At 39.1% G+C, this 14,980-nt stretch overlaps 1 protein-coding gene across 1 annotated transcript; it reads right to left on the bottom strand.

Annotated features, from left to right (window-relative positions):
* Positions 1-2,268: 2,268 nt before the first annotated feature.
* Positions 2,269-14,980, bottom strand: LOC310960349 (arf-GAP with dual PH domain-containing protein 1-like). The gene is made up of 11 exons (XM_083932032.1): positions 14,861-14,980; positions 12,492-12,622; positions 11,666-11,757; positions 9,947-10,029; positions 5,193-5,305; positions 4,794-4,940; positions 4,279-4,362; positions 3,788-3,850; positions 3,530-3,601; positions 3,131-3,359; positions 2,269-3,046 (listed from the first exon to the last, which is right to left on the bottom strand). The coding sequence occupies exons 1-11, from the start codon at positions 14,949-14,951 to the stop codon at positions 3,018-3,020; spliced, it is 1,134 nt and encodes a 377-aa protein (XP_083788158.1). The 5' UTR covers positions 14,952-14,980; the 3' UTR covers positions 2,269-3,017.

Genomic DNA, 14,980 nt, shown 5'->3' with positions numbered 1-14,980 from the left:
ACCCTGCCCTGGTCATTCTCTGTATCTGAGTGTGTGTGTGTGTATTTATGTGTGTGTGTGTGTGTCTGTGTGTGTGTGCGTGTATCACTCCTGTTCATATCTGGTCCGGCATAGATAAGGAGTCAGCTCCAGCGAGGTATAAATCTTTTTGCCCTTCTGTATCTCCACTCTCAAACCTCCCAGTCTTCGTCCTCAATGTGTTGCCCTGCACTCATTTCACTGCCCTACTCCATTTTGTATGTCCCGCTTCCTCATCCACTTCCTTCTGCACCTGTTAATGTAGCCCCAGATTATAGTTTGCAAAAGTTAGACGCCGCACTCCTTAGTTATTAACCTAATAATGGACATTTTCTTCCATAAACTGTGGATTCATGGTATTTTAACCCAAACATTGAATTGGACACTTTCCTTTGCATTACCTTTTGTGTTTATTTTATCGTGAAGGGAATTTGTGGTCTTTTGCAAGATACAAGCTATTTATTTCTCACATCCATTTAAAATGTCGTCGCCTTGGTCAGCGTATGGATGAAAGTTAATTTAATGTAGTGATGTGTTCTGTCCATGATTCAGTTTTACTGTCAGTAATTCAGTGGGCTCTTTGGAGCCAGTTTAGCTCACCAGCATAAACTCAATCCAAGCATTTCCATGATTCAGCTGTGGATATTTGGGAATATGTCTTACTTGTTGATGTTGCCATTTTGTATACAAAGATATGAAGTCCAGAAAAGCATCATTAGCCACAATCAGTTATTGTTTTATTAGATTTAAATGCCTGCTAGATGCAAAAATGAAGTATACAGTAGTTTAAACAAGCCTGCAGAAACATGGCAGTGCATGGGTCACAGAACCTAAAACGATTTTTCCAATATTAGAGGAGCAGTGTTAAGTATTGGAGAGTTCTTATGCAACCTCTCTTAACATATATAAATTATTTAAATTTGTTGATACAGTTTTCGACAAACATGATGTAAATACTTAACACTTTTTTTCTGCATGTTAAAAAAAAGTTTGAATCGAAGAGAATAGCACTTTCGTTATCACTTTGGTAAGTGGGAGGTGTAAAGGTGGGATTTTAGGGGGATGTTGGTGGAATAAAGACCTACAGTATGTGGACAATGTTTCCTAAAGTATTGTATACGATAAACAGGTGTATATTTCTCTTTATTTTGAATGTTTTATTTGTAGTCAAATGTTCAAATATTACTAGGCTGCTCTATTTCCTGCTTTCATTTTTCATCGATAAATATTTAAATGGAGTATATAGTGCCATTTTTTCTGAAAACATTTTTCTCGTCTGTTAACAGTATTTAACCTGTTCTTCTTATGCAGTAAAAGCAGCGTAGGCCACTTTTTATATGACTGTTGCTTCGGTAGAATTCATCTTCGTCATAGAAACTGGTTATCTTTGTTACAGTATTTATTGTAGATTTTCTGGGTTTTTTTCTTTCAGTCTTGATGTTCGGAGTAATTGATTGATCTTACTACTTTTCAATGTGCCATCTCCTTCTTGTAACTGAAAGTTAACTACAATAAAAACAGAAGTTAGTAATTAAGTCATTTATTTGTCATGCACTAGAAGGTGTGCAGCCCGCATGGGCATACAATACACTATAAACCAAACAAAAATTGAGCAGTGACATAATGAGAGCAGATTAACAAATAGAATAAATATCACACACCTCCATACATGTCAAACACAAAAACAAAGCAGATATAAACACGCGCAAACGCAATATACTAAAAATTTGGATTGCTACCACATGGCTCTCACAGACCGTTCCCCACATGCGCTAATATGCATGCATAGACCGGCTATTCAAACAAACAGAAAACTTAGATTACAACACACACACAGAGAAAGAGTGACTTCATTCCCTACTCGGGCGCAATTAATTCACTATATCCTTGCACAGCGCATATTTGTTTGCTGCTATATTAATGGAAGTAATGAGGGTTTTACCATTTTTTTCAGTTTCACTTACCGTACAGACTCTCTTCTTAGCACAACTCCATGGTGAGTTCAGAGCATGAGTTACAAATCAGTGTGTGTAGTGGAGATTGAATGTCTTGCTAGGTGACATTTAGGCATTGGCAGATGCATGCTGGCGTTGTTTGTTTGACCTCAGCTCACATCTTTCTCTTCAAACAATTTAATATGCACACCAGAAGCCACTGGTTTGATGAGGTTGATGAGCCCTGGGAGTTTGTGTGGAGGAGTCATAGTAAGTTTAAAACCTTCCCTATATCTCCCTCTGCTGGATAAATTATCATACCACATGAAAGTATATAATTATAACCTGGATCGCAGTTGTTTATATGGTTTTACAAAAACGAGAGAAGGGAATGCAAACCAATTCTTAAACATGATCATAATCATTGCACAAAGCAGTTTACATTCAGCTGCTTGAATATGTTGAAATATAAATTATACCTGCAGTGATAGGCACTATGACATTACAAGCTGCATATAGCAAATTAGACAGTTAAAAAAAATACATTGAGAATTAAATATTGGTTTCATACATGGAAATAAATGTGAGCATCTGCAGACTATGTCTATTATTCCTTTTTACTGACATTACAGTCGTGTGTCAGATAATGTTTTAGTCTGTTGTACAGTTGTATTAAACATCTGGGATAGATAAGCATCCATACATAAATGACTGAGAACGGAGAAAAACATCCAGAGCAGCAACAATTCTGATTCCTACAAACAACGTCTGCACATTTAGGTCTGCATAACTGACCTCTTTCAAGTATGTAAGTCACATCACATAACTGATGAGTGAGTTAGGCTTACATTCATGTGCTCAGGAGTTATTTAGTCCCTAAGAAATGGGTCACATGATGTAGGTGAGGTTGAGCAGGATGGCAGATAAAGTAAAGGGAATGGTAACTGTCTCATTTTTAGGTCTTTCATCATCCTCTATTATGATATAAATCAAGTACATATCTCAGGTCCTCCTCCTCCTCCAGCTCTACTCCGTGCACCAACAGGTCTTCAAACCCTAAGACAGTCATGGTTTGTGCTTAAAATAGGCCTCCACTGCAGAGGGAATGGAAACAAATCAGACTCAGAAACTGGGAAGAAAAGAGCTAAATAATGAACTTTGTTTGCTGTTCAATTTACCTGCATATTCCTGAGGCAGCATTGTTCTGTTGATGACGATCTCAAATGCAGTGATCCAGTCTTTCTGATCCTCTTCAGTCTCGCACGCTAATAGAAACTTCCTGTCTGGGGTCACGATGGTAATTCCAAACTGCCAGTGGTAGCCCTGAATGTTTGGGGGGAGGCCAGGTAGCACACTGTAGCTGTTTTCCCTACTTCCAATGAACACCTCACCTCGTGCGTAGGCATCCTGAAAGCAGAGGGAGAAACAGTTTAATCATCCTGAAGTATGTATGTATGTATATATATATATATACATTCATAATTTCATTCTTAATGACAGAGATTAAGGGTATAGCAGCATCTATTGGTTGCACTGTGCAATCACAGGTGTTTGCTCATGACATGCAGTTTGAATACCAGCGGATCCTTGAAGTACATGAGCCTCCTGTCATCCATTGTGAACCATCTCTTTTTGAAGCCCTCTGTGTGCTGTGTGAGAGAAACATGTGGCAGCCACTCAATTCATAGAGCTACAAATGTCAGATACTGCCAATACTTGGGCTTTCATGCTTATATAGGGTTTGTATATTCCCCTAAATTATAAAATCACGTTGTGGAGAAGTATTCTATGAAATGACAAAAATTACCAAAAAAAACAACTGCAAAATGCCTTACCTTTGGACCAGTCTTCTCCATGTAACCCTCCATTATGTAGTTTCTGGTTAACTTTGGCAACAACTAGACAAACAAAGAGAAAATACATCACTGATAAAGTGTGTGTGTGTGTGTGTGTGTGTGTGTGTGTGTGTGTGTGTGTGTGTGTGTGTGTGTGTGTGTGTGTGTGTGTGTGTGTGTGTGTGTGTGTGTGTGTGTGTGTGTGTGTGTGTGTGTGTGTGTGTGTGTGTGTGTGTGTGTGTGTGTGTGTGTGTGTGTGTGTGTGTGTGTGTGTGTGTGTGTGTGTGTGTGTGTAGCCAATTTTTTTCCTCCAGCATTTAAGTCAAAGCCTCCACATTGCTAGGAAAACAGTTTTGGTATTTATCTAGCTACATGAAAGTAATCAAACTCAAATATATGACATCTGGAAATAAATTAAATAACCATTACTTAGATTTTTTTTAAATTCTAGAAAGTAATATCCCTGCAGAAAATTGCATGTGTGAACTCACTTTAGAGGTGGAAGCTCCAGGAAAAGCCACCTGCAGGTAGTGGAACCTGGCTGCTCTGATGGCGTTGAACCAGTCCACCATTTCCTTCAAGGCAGGACATCAGGAAGTTCAGTCACAGACTCTTACTAAAATATCTTCTCCTCACACACACACATCATCAACATCAACCCTGATAGTCCCTTCCATCACTACACACAGCACTCATCACAAGACAAAATGGCATGTTAAAAAGCTTGAAACCCAGGGGAGATGCACTCCATTTGGATGATACAACAATATTATTACTTATGCTCTAGTTCTGTGAAGCATTTGGTCCCCTGCTAAAGCTGCAGCCCCCGCAACCTGACCCCGGATAAGCGGTTGAAGATGAGATGAGATGAGATGAGATGAACTTCAATTACACACTGGCTTGTAATGACAAACCATTTCCACCAGAGGGACACACGTGCCTTTTCCTGTATCGTCGGACTGTTTTCCTCACAGTTAAATCACAAAACAGAGGCACTGCAGCTTACCTTTCCATCCTCCTGGTAAACAAAAATATTCCGAGTGCTGTTGTCCTTCAAATAGGTTATCTGCAGGCCGTGGGCAGTGCCGATTTTTGTCGGCTGGAAAGTGGCATTCACAGTATTGATCTTCATTATTGCTTTGGGCTCTCTAGCCTGCAGAAAGAAAGACATTTTTTGGAGGGGAGATAATCGATCTTCTTGGCTCTCCTTACATCCTTCTCAAAATGCTCGGTATATGGAATATAAAAAAGGATGCAGAAGTATATCATATATCAGATACACAGTGTGATATTATGGGTTTTCATTTTCATATGGATTTCTACATTTTTCTTTCAAAGGCAGTTTTAACAATGAGACCAGCAAATCAAACTCAGAAAAAGATAGGGAGTGGGTGAAAACACTTACGTCATGCTTGTTGAAGTACTTCAAAACACCTTCCCGTTCGGACAGGATAAATTTTCTACTAAGGTATTGTCCGTTGTCTCTGCCTCGTTTCCATAGAAACCCCTCTCTGTAGCCTGCCAGGAGGGTAGTCACAAGGATCCCATTCCATTGACATGGAGAGGAAACAGGGAATACAAACTTTTAACAAAATACTAAATACAATACCCAAAAATCTAAGACAAAAATGCACACAGAACACAACACTGACATATTATAATTTTATAAAGGATAATAAATGGAAATGATCCATTTACACATCAAGCAGACACAGAGCAACATTAGCACATTTGTATTTCTGGTCACCCAAAAAATGTACATCCAATAATCATTCTTGTTTTAGCTCTGTTTTGGTCTCCAGCTCAACAGAAAAATATCTGGAAATGCTGGTGGAGACCACTAAAAGCTTCTACATTACAAGGACCTGCAACATTGGTGTGTGTAACACTTTTAGCTAATGTGGTCACCGTTCTAAGCAGCTTAGCGGTGGTGGGAGGAAGCACCTCTGCACATAAATAATTCACTGCCAACTGATGGCTTCCTCTACAAGCCTGAACATCACTGAAATAAAAGTGTCTCACTCGCAAACAGACAGAGTTTTTGATCAACCCACAAAGCAACTTTGTGTCAGAACTTGTATTTTTCTAACAATCAAATTATTGACATTTCAGGAATGAGTCTGTATTTATATTCTTTGTCATTTGCAATCTATATGGGATATCAAACACTTTCTGCACACACACACACACACACACACACACACACACGGCTCTGTTCCTGGGCCTGTTCCTGACACAGGCCTCTCTGCCAATACCCTCTGTGAGCCAACAGAAACAACACTGCAGTAAGAAATGCATTGTCATTGCCCTATGCACACCCGGCCAACACACAAACTCACTTGCACAATTTGCAATACAGCAATGTTCAACAGATAATTATCTTTTCTCCCAATATCTAATGGATTTCTAAAAGAATAATAAACAATCTTTATTCAGGGTTGGCAGATTAGAGTGAGAACTCAAACTATTTTTAGACATTGTTCATGAGTTGTTTTTCAGTCCTGCAGCACCGTGAAACTGCAATAATCACAACTGAAAACTGCTGCAAGGTACTTAATTATTAGTTTCAAGAGACTTTTGCCACTTTTCAGCTTTTTTTCAGTTGGTTTTTGCTAGGGCCATCTGCATATTGTTAGATTTTTATTGTTTAGTGTAGTTTTATTTCCAATGGTGGTTTTATTGTAAAGAAGATATGTGGAATATTATTAGACCCCAGTGTTGCCCACTCACAGCCTCACACAAATAGCACTTGACTGTTTTCTTCACATTACATGGAAATCTCCAAACAGCAGACTACATTAGTAATAAGAGATAAAGAACTTCCCCTGTAATGACGTTTACATTAAAAGTACCTAATTTAAACGCCAATATGAGCTAAATGTGTCAGTAAAGTGTCACTTTTCACTGGGAAATGGTTCTGAAATTAAGAAAAAACTTTAATGTTTGTGTACTGGTCCACCTGCACCATCCTCTCCCCCTGCATTCACCCTCTTGTCTCTTCCCTTGCATCTTTTTACACTAGTAAAAAATGTCATCCTGTGGGCTGCACACACCAGAAAATGTATGGTTGAGCAACGGCTTCATCAATTATTCATGAGTCAGAAGGTTTTGCTCCACTGCTGAGAGGAGGCGGGTCCGAAAGCAAAAGCGAATAAGAGAATTCATTCAATGTTACAACATGTTAAAGATTTGCAAACACTTGGCAGAGCAAAGCAAGTTTTGGACCATAGCATTGGTCTTTCTTGAGGTCTTCTATAGATGGCTTCTATTGTCTCCGGGCCTAAAATGTATAAGTAATGTTATATAAAATACTTTTACACAAAAGAAGCCATTCTTACTCCGGGACAGAGACACGCAGCCACATGCTTCTGAACCTCTGCACAGCACAACAGAAGAGGCCATTGACAGAGGGCAAGACATAGAGTGGAGCAGTTTGACAGTCATGAGACTCGGATAATTGCTTTATATTGTCTACCTTAAAGTGAGATTTTCCTTTTTGTTTAGGCTTTTCATTTTAGCTTTTCAGCTGACAGTGAAGGTACTTTTAAAAATGACCTAATGCCATTTTCACTGCAAATGCAAGCGATTGCTCAATTATAACCCTGTAAGAACCCAGTAGGACTCTAGTTAAAAAGGGAACTATAATGTTGTGAACTTGATACTTTTGTGTGAAACTTGTGTGTGAACCTGTCACTGTGGCTCTAGAACTGACATCACTCTAATACAAATTTGGAGAAAGAGTCCTGCCTATAACTTCACAACAGGGAAGTGTAGTGTCTTTAAAAATGTTCTACTAAAAATGGCCACAAACCATGTCCTCTACAGTGTCATGTTAACTGACTTTATGTTACAAAACTTCCTGTTTCCGGCACAGAAGTCATAAAGGGAAACCTGATAGAAAAGCGTAGTTGGTGACCATTTTTATCAGGAGAACATATGGAACATTTTGATGTCTGACTAGACTCACAGCATCCCGTTTGCCCCCCCACCACCCCCACCCCTTGGGACTGTACTAAACCTAGTGAGAGGCTGCAGCAGGACTGTAAGTTTCTCAAAACTACATCTGTAAAGTTGTATTCTATATGATTATAAATGATAAAATAACCTTTTTTATAAAGCGCAGGCTGAAACAGTGGATCTTTCCTTTAAAGATGGCCTTGTTACATTTAGGCATCCTTGTAAGCCATGTCAGTGAGAAAGCATGCGTAGTACCAGAGGCACATAGCACTGACACCTGGATAGGTAACACTAAGTTTACATTAATGTTACACCTGTGGTTAACAAGTCCAACTGTTTGCCGCCAGAAAGGTTTATAATCAAGTCTAGACACGCTTCTGTGTTACGAAGTGCTGCATGTGTCGGTTCATTTTTCATGTCACTCAGTGCTGAAATGACTTGTTAAAACTTTACTTTAAATCCCCCTATTTAGAATTTGTATGTACTATATAAATGCTTAACAGATGATTTATAACACTAATGTAGTTGTAAGCAGTATACAATACAGTAAAAAAAAGAGTTGAACTATGAAATGTATATTCATTGCTGTTGTTGACAAACACTGTACATTTATAAACACTTGAAATCTTAAAATCTTAATTTCTACTTACAACTACAGTACATTACTGTTCCCACTGTTAAGTAGTCCACAGTGTACACGTGTTTTAAACTATTTTGGGGGAAACACTGGAGGTGGCTTTTAAAGGTACACGAGTAATTGTTTCTTTCAGCCAAGTTATATTTCAACTACTTTAACTTGCTTTAGATGGTCAACGGTCAATCTCTTGCCTTCAGCGTGGCTGCCGATTTTAGGATCTTGGAGACCATAATGACCCAATCTTAGTGTCTGCAGAGCCATCTATTATTGATTAGCTGAGTGTGATTAGCAGTCAAGTTAGTGCCATGATCTCTCTTTTAATGAGGCTGCACCGGGCAATTTGCCAAGAGACATTTATCATTTGTGACACACGGTCATACAGCACAAAAAAAAGGATTATGCAATACACATTTAGTGACAAAATGAGCTTGATAATGACAAAATAATTTAACACGGCCCAACATGAGGAAAGGGTGAGATATACTGTAGCTAGGCAGAAACAGAGGTGGGTGTGGATAAGAAAATAAAGAAGGACAGCAAAGGGCAGTTTTCTTCCCTTGATGAGCAGTCCTCATTGTCCCTGCAACATAAGCCATGCTGACACATCATATATCTGTCTAACTACCTCAGGAGCACACTGACAAGCTGACTGGCGGGCTAATTGGGCTGGGACGTGTAAATGAGCAGTAGGTAATGGTGTCTACTGGGCCATGAGTTATCCATTATTACACCCTTTAACTTTGTGTTATTATACTAATACTGTAATACTATTAGCATGCCAAATAGCACCTCCACACACACTGAACCCTGAAAAATATAAAAACTAGAACATCATCACAAGAGTGTGTGCTTACCTAGAATATTGTCACTTCAGGCAACAATCTTTCATGGATGAAGTTAAACAATTGTACACTACGAGTGTGTCGTGTTGTTCTAAAACAAAGATTTGAAGCAAGTTGATTAAGATATATATGATTGCAAATGAGCATGATACGTTAAATTATAGTTTTTAATAGCTTTTGGAAGTACACTTATTGGCTTAGAAAGGATGGCTCCTTTCTGTGTGTTCAATTTGCAGTTTTCAGTGTTCAGTTCTGAGGACTTTGATCCTCTTAGTGTGTTTTCACTTCATTTAATTTAATTGTAAAATTGTGTCTTTGCCTAAAAATGTCTTGTTGAGCATTCATTTGCACCTCACTACGAAAGCTAACATTAGCCAGCTAGTGCTAGCGTTAGCTGGCTAACTTAAGGGAAACTGGGGATTTTCAACCGACTCTATGTCATTGCAGATGGAGACAGCCAATATGCCAATCTCCTTCAGAACGGTAGTCCACAAACCAATGGGTGATCCAAGGCCATCTTTGCCTTCCTCTTTCACTTGGATTTCATCATCTGTTTCACCCGAGAATGTTCGTAATGATAAATGGGTGATGCTGTTTCCTCTTTGAGTTTTCACTCAATGCGGAATAGATGGTGGTGTGTGAGACACAGACAATTACTTGGTTTTCCTGAGTAAACAAGAAGTATGTTTGAATAACTACCAGCAATAGAGACGCATTTCATACCTGCCGAGTAGGGCTCCTGCCTCTCCACACACAAGAACTCCTTCCTCTCGTACTTGGCTCGGATCCATTGTTCCCGCAGGAGCCTGCAGAACAGTTGGTGTTAGAAACTCAGCTCCCCCTGACTTTGATGTTTACTTGATGCTTAAGCAAATTTGTTCGAAATGCCTCATTGACTTTCAAGGATGTCGAAGCTCCAAGCCACATTTAATGCAAACTCATAATTATCACTTGTGTTTCCCTTTTCCTACATCTATCATGATACTGATTATATGGCTTGTGGTCTTTATCGCCCAAATCAGAGAAATTATTAGGGGAATACACTACAGCCAAACATTTTGCTTAACATGTCTTCTTTCAGAAAAATTGAAAGAAAACATCAACAATCACATTAAGGTGTTTATTTTATAACAGTCTATTTGTGTCTGTAGATTCCTCCTAAATTGACCAAAAGTTAGCAAGAGATAATGCCTCATTTGCATATTTAAACATAACATTTAATTTTCTGATTTATGGAAAACCTTTAACTATAATGTCAACAAAAAGAAACAAGATCTTTTTTAACCTGGCTTTATCCAATGTTCAGCAGTGGCCAGTGTTCTGGAAATATATGCAAGTTAGCACATATTTCATGAGGTAATGCATTATTTGCATATTTAAACATTCATTTCCAGAAAACGTGTAATACAAAAAAATAATTGTCTCAATAGTAAGTAATAAGCTGGTGACATTTCATGGCGATATTGATTAGTTAGAAATGTTACCTGATTAATAATTATCCTTAACATTCACAGAGCATCATGCATAAACAGACAGTATGCATCATCCCACCTCATCATTTCACCATACGTAATTATCTCATCTAAATCGTCTTCAAAAAACAGCATCACAATATTTAATTCCATGAATGCTCAAAGCTCTTTGCGTACAATGGATCTGCCTTTTTCTCTCCTTTATCCAATCATCCCTTCATTTGTGCTGCCTTAAGCAATAACCCCACATGAACACGATGTAGGTCCACTCTAAAATAAACTTCACAGCTCAGTGTTTAGAACAGCTCAGCGGTTAAGAATGAACCCCTGTACAGGAACTGTTGCTTCCTGTTCCAACTACAAGAACTTCTTATCATACCAAAACCACTTGTTGCCCCAATGTGATTGTATGCATCCATCTGTGGAACAATAACTGTAGTCCTGACATTAGTGATATTTTATTGTCTCTTTGCACAAACGAATCACTATATATTAGCAAAGGTTTACAATGATGCTGAACAATGAAAAAAAGTCAGAAAAGGTTTCTAATGGTATTGTTTGCTAGCACATGGTAAATATAATTTATTCTTCCAGTCTCAGGTTCTGTTATTAATGTGCTAACCATAGAGGTGCTAACTGGCTAGCTAGAATCCTGAATCCGTCCTGTCGTTTCCCTTTTTGAATGACAAATATGGACTACTGCCACCTGCTGTTGTGGAGATTTATTTCCTCTCATGCAGAGGCAGAGGGTATCTGCTAGTTGGCTGTAGTCTTTGTGGTATGTTACGAATGTGCCAGTGTTTCATTAATGCCGGGTTGTTGTTCAAAGTCTGGACAAAATCAAGATGAAGGAAAAGAACCATCTGTGCCGCAGATATGTATTAATCACTCTTATATTTTGAGCTGACCACCGGTACAGAGGTGACCTGAACCAGATGTTAAGGAGGGTGGAGGAAGGCACATCACTTACATACAGTCTTTGTGTGTAGGGCGGTAGTAGAAGGCAGGAACTATCTGTTCATATTTGGCTTTGGCGGCATTGTTACCCACAGAGTCCATAAACTGCAGAGGGAAGAAAGAAAAACATCTGATGTTTGTAAGTGATATCTGGGCTTAGTGGCGTAGTGCCATGAGCACACGTGTATTTGACTAATGAGGGCAGAGCACACACACATACACACAGGAACACACCCACAAATGAGAAATGTGTGGCTGACTCTTTGGCCAGAAAGAGAGACGGTGGTGCTGCTGCCATGGCTGCTTCTTCTTTTGTGTCTCTGTATTTAACACAGATGACACTGTTGAGCGTGCATTTAGTACGCAGCTAGAAAACTACAGACCACACAGAGAGAAAGAGCTAAAGTCAAAACATACCACTACCCTTTTGATGCACACATTCACACAAGCGGCATGAAACAGTTAATCTAGATGGACAAGATGTATGAAAACAAAACATTATTCTTTTTCACCTCATTCTTGATAAATCAACATGTTTTAAAATGAGTTTCTGTGAGTCCCAGAATTCAGCACACACACCCTCACACACATGCACAAAGATATTGGTTGTATCTGCCAGCTGCTGGCTCGTGCCTTTCAGGCCACACTGAATTGAGTCTGATGACTCGTCTTATTCTTCCAAGCAGGGATGCCGGGGCAGAGCAGCAGGCTGAGAGTGATGCTCACAGTGGAGCGGGGTGGGCTGGGTGAGGGCCAAATTTCATAGTGTGTCTTTTCTTACAAAACCCAAGATTTGTAGAAATAAAAGGACTTCCTAACCAGGACACAAGTGTTCTTACCTCCACCTCAGAGGAGCTCCATGGATCCAGCAGGACAGATTTCACCTTGCTGATCTGAGCAATGTTTCTATGAAGACCGGAGCAGCTGAGGCATACAAACACTCCCAGGGTGTAGGATGCCCACTCCGGATCTGCAATACAGATTAAAGACACATGTAGATGCACAAAAAACACAAAAAAAGCTCAAAATAAGTGAACACAATGAAACATTTCTGAACTCCCCTCTAGCAGACACTGGTGGCTAAGCTGAACAGCAGACAACCAAAACATTTGTAGACACATTACAGGCAGAAAGTTTTTCACATATAGATTTTTTGTTGTTTTTTACAGTTAATATGAAGTAATCATCAGAAAACCATTTATACATGTTTGATGAATAAGTGCTATGCTAATATACAACAAATGTGTTGTAAATCACATGTATGTTGTAAGCTGCTCGGTGCTCAGCACGCGCCGAAATAGGTCAAATCAATTAAGTACATGCAACTCCTTCAATACTAAGTAATTTGTCTTTGCATCTAAAAAGAATACATTTTCCAAGTGCACTCACTTCAGCCCATACGGGAAGTAAGTGAGCTGCCTCCATGAACTAGATTTAACAATTCAGTCCACATCCTCAGAAAGATCATAAAACCCAACCCCGGTTTCACAGATGATCAATATTTGGGTGGAAATCTTATCAGTCAAGATCTGGATTGTATTTCGTTTCATCAGGCAGGCTGGCTGTTTCCATTTTTCAGTGAGGTGGCAGTAGTGAGAGATTAGACTCGGCAGCACTGATGGCTCACCTTGAATCACCCCTGCAGGGGAGTGCTTCATACTTTAGATGCTATTTCTGCAAACACCACAAAATGTCTCCTTTAATACAGTATTTACAAAACAGACCACATTTACTGTACTTTGTTACTCGGACATCAACATATCTCCGCAGGTGTTGCTGACCTGCGGAGATATGTTGATGAACAATCTTCACAAAATCTTATCTTTTATCAGAGGCAGGCACATTAATGTAGCCATAATATGAATACATCTACATAAGTGCATTTCTCCATTGTGATATTATATTGTTGCTGTGGAGAAAAGGTCTATTTAACATGCCATGCATTCATTTAAACTGCAGCTACAACTATTGAACATGTTTATGAATATTGGAAATTCACATTGTATACAGTTACCAGAATATGAGTCACTGCCACCACCAACACCTTTGTAACTCAATGCTGAAGTTTTCGCTGAAGGTTATAAAGCAACCATAAACCGAAAACATCACCAAGTTATGTTTCAGCACTCATGACATTTTTGCTGTGTTCTCAAGAAGTTCAGTGAAAGGTCAGAACATCATACAGTTCAAACATTTCAGGCAAGGGTTGCAGCAAATGTGCGAATGGCTACACACACACACACACACACATGTGCGTTCACACAGCTCCTCCTACACTTCAAAATCTAATTGTCAGAGTTATTAGTTATATCAATGCAAGGTGTGATACAGCTGCCGTTTTGGTTATTTTGTAACTGAGCTATTAGAGAACTGGGGCAGTGTGGCACAGTTTGTATTGCCCTTCAGCAGATTATGTGAACTGTGCTGCAAAAATATTTTAAGAACAAAAAAAAACTTTCTTCCTTGTGCATAATCACGAAGCAGCACAGATTTAAGACTGTGCATCTGTACACAAGAGACAAGAGCTGATGTGCAATCAGACACTCCCAATTTCTCTGCATTATGTGGGCCTGTTGTAGGCTAACTGAGACAATCAACCAGTCTGACATGAAATAATCAAACTAAGCCTTTCTGACTTTCTCTCAGGCTATGAGCCTAGTTGTACAAACCCTATACAAATCCCATTTACTTAACTGGAGATTGGATAAGCACACATGTGCACACACAAAAGGGAATCGAACACATGCACATATTTAGCCCCTCAACCAACAAAAACAATCAATTAAATATATTGTGTAAAGCACTTTTAACCAAGACTGATATATGTTTAAATTTAAAAAATACCTACATGCGTAAAAGTGTTGCAAATTTACATCTATACACTACTACAATACATCATTCAGTTGTTATACATTACCAGTTTCTATTACTCACCAAATATATTGTTCTCTTGTGTTAGGGTTTTCATTGGGCTATGACAACTGTTAAATATTCCATAACCATGTCTACAACACACCGTGGCAGTCGGAAGAAGAGAAACTAAACTGCCTTGCGAGAAAGAACTGAGTGGGGAATTACAGTTCATTATTTTTATGTTATAATAACCCAATGGAATAACTAAAAAAGTAGGATAGTTATGAAAAGAATATAGGAAGGGATTTAAGTGAGAACATGTGACTCAAATGCGTTTGTCCAGCTCGATGACTACCTGCAGCTCCGCAGTCGGCACAATTTTCATTCCCAGGTTTCCCCAGAAGCTGCTTCAGGCGCTGCCTGTTCCTTTCTGGATCCGAAGTCATGATGCAAGTGGCTCCGTCCAGATGCCTGC

The sequence above is a fragment of the Echiichthys vipera genome (assembly GCF_963691815.1).
Source record: "Echiichthys vipera genome assembly, chromosome: 17".
In the NCBI taxonomy this organism is placed as follows: Eukaryota; Metazoa; Chordata; class Actinopteri; order Perciformes; family Trachinidae; genus Echiichthys; species Echiichthys vipera.
Note: the sequence above shows the minus strand (reverse complement) of the source record. Positions and strands in the feature narration are given on the sequence as shown.